The following is a 9,147-nucleotide window of genomic DNA, read 5'->3' on the forward strand; positions in this document are numbered from 1 at the left end:
CCTAGATCATGCCAGAGACGTCGAAGAGAGTGTGGATCCGCGGAGTTCCCTTCACCCCGTCAACTGCTATTCTGGAGATGCCTACTGACCATTCTGGAGTCCTGTACCTCAGCCCAGAGACTGGACTTTTACAGTTACAGGATGGCCCGGACCACAGTGGAGCTGCCACCAACTCAAGTGGTTGAAACTAGCGTCACCGAGGTTTCAACACCAGCCCCAGAGACCACCTACGAGGAAGAGCTACCCGAACTGGAGGAGTACGCCGTTGTGGACCAAGTCAGCTCGGACGAGGAAGAGCCCTCGGGCCACTCAGGACTCCGAGTGATTGACAGCCACTTTCACCTCGACAGGACATGCCGCCAGATCTGGGGAAAAAGTAGCGGTCACACCGTCGAGGACCTGCTGGAATACAGCTATTCTGACAGTGCGATCGAGCGACCAGGATTGCCAGTGGACGTGGTTGGAGGTGTCATTGTCTACAGTGAGCCCAGCACCTATCCACCTGTGGATTTTACGCTGCAGGGGCCCTGGAGAGTGGCTGTGGGTGTCCATCCAAAGCATTTTGAGACACTCACAGTCGACCGGAAGATCTGCCTCCAGCGACTACTGGAGCATCCAAAGGTTGTAGCCTTAGGAGAGTGTGGACTAGACCGTACCGTTCCTGCCGCCAAGTGGAGACGCCAAGGGGAGGTTTTCGCCAAACTACTCAGGATGGCGAGACCAGCGCAGCCTCTGGTTCTGCACTTGAGGGGAGTAAAGGAGGATGTCTACGGCACAGATGTCTACAGGTCTGCTCTAGTCATGGTGGAGGATGCATGTTCCAAGGAGCAGGGGATCCATCTCCATTGCTTCATGGGGGAAGAGGACGTCGTGCGTGCATGGCTCCGGAGGTTTCCGAAAACATATTTTGGAGTCACAGCCGCAGTCAGACGGTTCGACGACCCCCAGATTGAGGGTCTCCGAGCGATCCCTAGGGACAGGTTACTCCTGGAGACTGACTCTCCGTACTTCCCACCCGGAAAGACCAGAATCAGCACTCCAGCTTACATCAGAGAGACAGCCGCCATTGTAGCCGCCCACCTGGATGCTAGGACCCCGGAAATCCTGGAGCTTGCCACCAGCAACGCTACAGCCCTGTACGGGTTGTAGAAAGTAGATTCTCCAACTTGTCATCAGGGGATCCATTCAGGTCTCATGCCGTCACCACTGATGAGCCGAGACCTGGACTGTAAATATGTATTATATATATGGTGCTCAGCCTCTTGGACGTGTTCCCGGACGGGAGACTGATGTTCCTATTATTTATACTTTTAACGGAGTAGGAGGGACTTTAGAACGGGGAGGAGTGTGGTGAAACAGGACTGAGCCAACAGTAATTGTCCTCCTTGCCGGAATGCCGTGGGCATTCGGGAAGTCTCGGGTGTCTTCGAGCTTCCGGTGAGAGCGCGCGAGTCAAGCCAGTCTTGAGATCTACGCCGACCTGTGAACATTGTGTTTGAAGTTCTACCTATTGTGATATTGTATTGCTGTTTGTGCTGCGCCCGCGCTGCTTGGTAAGCATACTATATGATATGTCAGTGACCATTATTGTATATGTATGTTATATGTGGTGACGCTACACGTGGTTTCACTATAGTATGTCGCTTTTCACAAACATGCATGCGAAAAATCAACCCAGCGTTCAGAATGTCAAGCAAATTCCCGAAGCCTCGTAGGCCTAACGCTGACGGTAAGTAAACTTGTTTGTTAACGTTGATGTAAACAGACGACGGTAAATATGCACGAAGAATAGTTCCCTGTTTATTTGATATTTACTGTAGTGATAGGCCTGCTTTGTCTCCAAATTTAATTGATTGATAGAACTATTTCGATAGTCTGTGTATTTGTTTGTGACTAGCTTCGACTCTGTGATTGTTTACGTCTAAAAATAACAACGGGAATCTCCAGATTGAGGTGACAATGTACACAGAACCGTGTTCTCTCGGACACTATCTCGTGAACGAACACACACACAAGACTACTACTTTGCAACTTCTCTGATATATGAATTACCTTGTGAAAGGAGAAATGAAATAAATTTTAATTTTTACCGATCATATTCTGACATAGACTTACTAGAGTCCCGCGGTGAAGCGATGCCTTACTCGGGCATGTTTGTCTTGCTACCTACTCACACGAGAAAGACTAGTATTATCAATGAACATTATAAAAATCATTACAAGCATATGTAGAACGCGGGCGACTTAAATATGGCTAAGATTTCATTTAATTTTGTAGAACTATTTAAATTGAACCACCTACACTGCGAGCTGGAAACTTCCTCACTACACTACAGCAGGCCTACATTTTGTACATCATATTCATTTTTGAAATTTTTAATGAAATAGTATTCTGGTCTATTATATTCAAATGCCTATAACTTGAAATTAAAAAGGCTGTTACATGCCCTTTATTGAGACTGTGCCTTTAGACAGGTTAAATCATATGTCTTTTGCATACATGTAAATAACAAAATTAATATAGTCATTGAGTCAAACTTGTAATAGCGGACACCCTTATATAACGATTCTAAATAACAAGGAAAGCCTTAATTACTCAACTCCCCGGGCAGCAATGCTAACTTAGGAAGCCAATTCATCAGTCACTAATTGTCCTGTTACCTGTAAGTTGCTGTAACAATGGGCAGTAATTACAAGAGAGTGACCGATCGCCATCGGCAGAGGTGTTTGTTTACTCAACCCCACCGGTGACAGCTAAGCTAATTAGCCATTCAACCATAGCCTAGACAACAAGAATGGTCAGGTGGTAATTAAATCATTATCAAGACCAACAGAAGAGGGACAAATCAATAGTTATGTCTGTCATAATTGTTTCACTTACAAAATCAACCGTATGCAAATATGACAGGGCAGGCACATGGTTGTCAGCCGCCATTTTATCACACTCGGAACTCCTCGGAATATGACTACGTAACCTATTAAGAACAGCTGAAGAGTTCCGAGTGTCTTTGTACTATACTAATTGACTGAACCAGAAAACGGTATTTATTAATTAAATCCCTACATGGATTTCAGAAAATATGTCTCAAAATAAATGCTTAGGGATTATAATTATCAGAGGAAAATGCACTTTCATTTATAAAGAGTTAATGTTGTAATAGAAAAAATATTTCAAACATATTTATTTTCCAAAATATTGAGGATTAATGAAAATTGTTTTACGATGATAAGAATAACCTTTACTTTTTTTACTATGTTTAGTATTTGTCTGAATAGATATTCAGTATAATATGATATTGTGAAGATTTGTTTTGAAACTATAGGCTTAATATAAATTATTAAAAATATCAACTTCAATTTTTGTGTCAGATGAATGATTGAAAATTAATTAATTAAGCATTTATCTTTAATTACTTGTCTTTTATTCATTTGTTTAAGTGTTTAAATATAATAAATCAGGAGACATATAGTGTACTATAAACAGACTTTGGTTTATTTCTTCGTTTATAAGGGACATAACTCGTTGAACCTCTATATAAAGGACACCTCTCTATAAAGGACACTTTTGTCTTGTCCCTTAGGTGTCCTTTAAAGACAGGTTCGACTGTAGTAAATTTTAAAATTCTTTGTTTCAAATATCATACAACATATTTAAATCTTTTGCTTGCATACACCGAAGAGAAGTAAAATGGAAAAAAAACTGTTCTGACACATTTATGCTAAAATATAGTGAATTATGTTGCATTAAGTTAAACTCAGTTACTTTGGGTGTGAAAACATGTTATGTATTTTTTTTTGTAATGTTTTTGAATGAAAATTCATTTCAACTTATTACAAAAGGTATTATTATTTGACAAAATCAGAATTACCAGAATTCAACTAGTTTATCAATGTTTACAAAATAGTCTTCGAAATGTCATCTGCACACAGGTAGAAATTAGTGGATTTTCATATATCTTTGCCTCAAATACCATACCAACATATTTAAACCTTTCGCTCGCATGCACCGAAGAAAAGAAAGTGCGAGAAAGCTGTTCTGGCAAATTTATGTTGAAATATAATGAATTATTATGTTACATTAAGTTAAACTCAGTTACTTTGGGTGTGAAAACATGTTATGTAATTTTTTTGTAATATTTTGATTTAAAAATCATTTAAACTTATTACAAATGGTATTATAGAAAATTATTTGACAAAATCAGAGTTACCAGAATTCAACTATCACAATTCAACAAAATAGTCTATGAACTCTAAATTTTCAAATATCTTTACCTAAAGTACTGTGTCAACATATTTCAACATTTGTTTACATGTGCCAAAGAAAACAATGTGCATGAAACCTGTTCTTACAAAATCATGCTGTATTATTGTCAGTTATCAATTAATTCATTTTTTTCGCAATCAATATGGATTGTGAGCAATTTGTTATAATTAATTTACACTAAATCAACTTAATTATTATGTCACATTAAGTTAGATTCAGTAATTTCAGGTTAAAAACCATGTGATCAATGTAACATAATTTGTTTTGATATTTTGATTTTAAACTTTTCCAACCTCATACAAAAGGTATTTTAGAAAATAACCAAATTAAAGAATTAATAGAATTTACCTATTAATCATCAGTTTACAAAATATTCTCCTTGGAAATGTCATCTGCGCACAGGTAAAAATCAGCAAATTTTGAAATGTCTTTGTCTCAATACCATTTTACCTGTAGGCTGTAACATATTTTAATTAAACCTTTCGTTTACATATGTCGAAGAATAGAATGTGCGAGAAACCAATTCTAACAAATTTAAACTAAAAAAAAAATAAAATTGAACTATTATATACCATATTTAATGTATTTATCAAGTCAAATTAAAATATTATAGGTGGGGAACCATATAATGCATATGGTTTTTTTTTATCTTTTATGTTTATACATATTTTAATTTACTACAATTAAAAGGTAGTATAGAGATCATTTGACAATATCAAAGAATTTAATACCAGGATTACCCGGTAAGTTAAATCAAAATTTTACAGAATAGTCTTCAAAATGCCATCTGCACACAGGTAGAATACTGTGAGTTGCACAGGGACTTGTGTAAACAGTTCGCAATGTATGTTTCTGTTTTAAGGCCCTCACTGCCATGGAAAATATATTTACATCAGGAGACATATTTTACTTTGTAGGCATCTGACTGCAATCAACTTCTCTCTAAGTTCTAATGAAAAAAAAATAAATTGAAACATTTTGAATTTTTTTCCATAAATCTGGTTTTCATTTGATATATAATCATCTTTTACAATTGTACCGTAGAAACATTCTAATAAAGTAGTTTGAAGAGTTAATTCCAATTGTAGGCCTCACACTGCGGTACATTTCCCTCTATTTTCTATTTAAGAAAAAACTTAATTAAAATATTTTGAAATTTAGCCCGAAATCTGGTTTTAATTTCATATTGTAGAACTATTCTCTCAGTTTCAAGCTATTCGGATATTGAGAAAACACTATCTTCCACATTTTTCAATTCTTTGTTACAGTGATTTGCAACAATGAGATAGCTTATGAAAGAAATATTGAAGAGTTATTCCATAGATGTTTTCATATACAGTATAGAGAAGGGAAGGTGAAAATCAGTCAAATCTGTGTTGTCGTGGTTGTCCTTGGGCAATACACTTTTAAGTACATGCACTTTAATTACTTTTGATGGCATGCCATGGGCCTTCAAGGTGTTGTTCAGTGAGGTAGTCACGAACTACTACAAAGAGACCTAACTCAAAACAAAAAGGTGATTATCACAAGGCACATAGCAAAACAAGCATATAAGAATATGTAAGTCATTTATATTCAGTGCTGTCGTGGTGTCCTGGATGCCGGCATACGACAGCCGACCTACATGTTGTTCGGTGAGGTAGTCTGAGTCACCAACTACTGCAATGAGAACAGGCCTCAAACTATATATGCCAGTTATATTTCAGAAACCGGGCAAACTGCTATATGATAAAAGGGTTGAAAAAAGTTATTAAGAAAAAAAAACAAGATTTATTATGCTGGATTAAGCTTCATTTACATAAAGTATTGTTCTAATTCACCTAAAACAATTCAAAACTTACTGATTATCTAATTTTCATCAGGGAAAGAGAAAGGGAATTAACTCGCTCATTTGGTCACGATATTGATTTATTATAAATTATAATGTAGCGATTATTGATATTTCTCTTTCTATTCATGATTGATCAATAATTGATCATTGATTGTTTAAGAAATTCTGATGATCGATCGATCAAGAATTTTATAGTGATTCCAAACACTATAAGAAGTTGCAAAATGTTTATATAAAAAAAAATGTAATAGACATTTCCATATTTGCTTGATATGGACCACTGACACTGATCCATGACTTTGAACTTCAGGGAAATTCTCGAAGTAACATTTTATTACAATAGCTTAGGCAAAAAAACAAACAAATTTCCTTCTATCATTTCATTTGTATTTTATTTCCACTGCCGAATACAAAAAATTGGGATTTTTCTCATGCAAGTATGAATTATTTACTTTTCCTCCAAGATTGAAATTGGGGCGAGCTAAATCCTGTAAAATCATGAAGATTTACATCTGATCGAGTTCATCCCTATATTGTGAGGAAATTGAGTTAATCCCTATATTGTGGGGAAATTGAGTTAATCCCTATATTGTGAGGAAATTGGTCCAAATTCAGATATTGTCCTATTTTGATGATTTTTCAATATTTGTATGTATATCATGGGGAAACCAGTCACTTTTGTCACCTGATTTCCACATTTTAACAAAATGGCCCCCATCAACTGAGCTCTGTCTGGTACAAATTTAGATATTGTTCGATTTTGATGCAATTTGATATATTGGAACATCATGAGACACCAGTCCTTTTTATGCATCAATTTCACATTTAAACAAAATGGCCGCCTATTCTTTGCCTCTGATTGGTCCGGATTCAGATATTGGCTGATTTTGATGAAATTTGATATGTAGGTACATCATGGGACACCGGTCCCTCTCGTAGCCTTACTTTCACTTTTAAAACAAAATGGCCACCAATTCATGGCCTCTGATTGGTCCGGATTCAAATATTGGCTGATTTTGATGAAATTTGATATGTAGCTACATCATGGGACACCGGTTCCTGTCATAGCCTCTCTTTCAAATTTAAACAAAAAGGGATGCCAATTCCTGGCCTCTTATTGGTCGAAATGTAGATATTTTTTTATTTCAGTTAAATTTGATAAATTGAGAATATTAGAGGACTGCTTATTCAACTTTATTGGTTTTGTTGCCTTAATGCGTAAGGTCAACAATGTTTTTATTGGTCAAAACTTAGATATTGAGCGATTTTGACAAAACGTGCTCACACAGAGTTATCGCCCCTTACTACACTTCATTCCATCTGTGACATACTTCAGGTGTCGCCCTCTAGTAGTCAAAAATGTGATTTCTCTATATAAACTATAGTAAAGAATGGAGTGTAGTAAGGGGCGATAACTTTGTTATCGTTCCTTACGGAACGAAATGAAGGTACAAGAGAATACACCGTTTTTGCCGGATATAATGGCTCTTTGAGGACGGTAAAACTGGCACATACAATTTTGATGGGCTTTTGAACCATTGTAAAACTCGGCTCGATCTACAGAGACCGGACAGAAGTATTCGGACAAAATGGCCGCCGTAACGTCATGTGCACATCTCGCTAGAAAAATAAAACTCTTTATAAAAATGATATGTGTTGTGATACTGACCTAATATTTGGTGATCTGACCCTTGGACTTCCGTACTTTCTTCAGACGGGCGGGAATCGATTGGTATAAGCCTTGAACATATTCTACATCAATGCTTTGCCAGATGGTTTGTATTGCGTCAAAAAGCTCTGTTTGATTAGTGATGTTGTTGACCACTGCCTTTAGTCGTATTTTTAGTTTTAACCACACATTCTCGATGATATTTAAATCAGGACTTTGTGGGGGCCATTCTAGAACGGGAATATCGTGGTTTGTAAAATATTCAGACACAACACGAGCCTTGTGAACTGGAGCATTGTCCTGTTGAAAAATATAGTTTTGGTTTGCAAAGTGTCTCGCTAAAACTGGCCACAGATTTTCTTCCAAAATTTCAATATACTTTAGGGCATTGATGATTCCATTTACACTGCAAACAGTACCAACTCCATTATGGGTAATACACCCCCAAATCATCACGGAAAGTTTCCGGTGTGACCGCGGACAGATGCAGGCTGGCCGGTATGCCTCGTCTTTTCGCCTCCATATAAAAATTCTGTTGTCGTTGCCGATCACGATTTGACTTTCATCAGAAAAAATAACATCTTTCCAATAGTGTTCTACAGTCAGATTTCTTTTCTGAAAACAAAATGACACACGTTTTCTCAGATTGACTTCACGAACAACCATAGTTTTCTTCACTACCCTTCTACGGTATCCCTGATTTTTTAAATTCCGGTCAATTGTTTTACTACTAACCTGTACATCATTTACAATGTTCCTGTAGTCATTTAATTCGGCTGTTACTTCATCCAACGATTTTCTCCTATTTCCACGAACAACTTTCAAGAGCTTTCTCTGGTCGCGATCTGTCAAATATGGCGTCCTTCCACATCGATGTGTATTTTCAGTGTTTCCTCGTCTCACATATCGCTTCCAAATATCAGAAACTGTAGATTTTGGTATTTCTAACCTATCTGCAACAATTGTTTGTTTTATCCCACCTTCTATCATCGCTACCACCGCTTTTCTTAAGCCTGATGTCAATTCTTTACCACGACGACCCATGTTACTTCCGTGAATTCCTGCGATTCCGTCAGCAGACGACGCAATTTATTTTTACCGCCACAACATTCCGCGTGACGTCATCTTTCTTTCCGATGACGTATAGTATTACGCGAACCAAGCCTCCAAACTGGATTTATCCTTATTTTTATGCGCCGCGCGAAATTGAGCGGTAAATATTACGACGCGTTTGTCCGAATACTTCTGTCCGGTCTCTGTAGGTCTGGATGTATCTGGTATCCCTGTGGAAATTGTTATTTATGAGATATTTTGGGTCAAACATGCCAAAATCTTCATTTTGACTAAGAGGTTCTGTTTAAATCGCCCTCAAAATTCGAAAAAA

At 37.3% G+C, this 9,147-nt stretch overlaps 1 protein-coding gene across 1 annotated transcript in view; it reads left to right on the forward strand.

Annotated features, from left to right (window-relative positions):
- The window catches only part of LOC117332183 (uncharacterized metal-dependent hydrolase TatD-like), a 14,623-nt gene extending 13,474 nt beyond the window's left edge, over window positions 1–1,149 (forward strand). The window contains exon 4 of the mRNA XM_033891066.1: window positions 6–1,149. Within this exon, the coding sequence (XP_033746957.1) occupies window positions 6–1,149 (1,144 nt within the window). The remainder of the gene's footprint in view (window positions 1–5) is intronic.
- The last annotated feature ends 7,998 nt before the right edge of the window (window positions 1,150–9,147 follow it).

This window comes from Pecten maximus, chromosome 8, assembly GCF_902652985.1.
Source record: "Pecten maximus chromosome 8, xPecMax1.1, whole genome shotgun sequence".
NCBI lineage: Eukaryota > Metazoa > Mollusca > Bivalvia > Pectinida > Pectinidae > Pecten > Pecten maximus.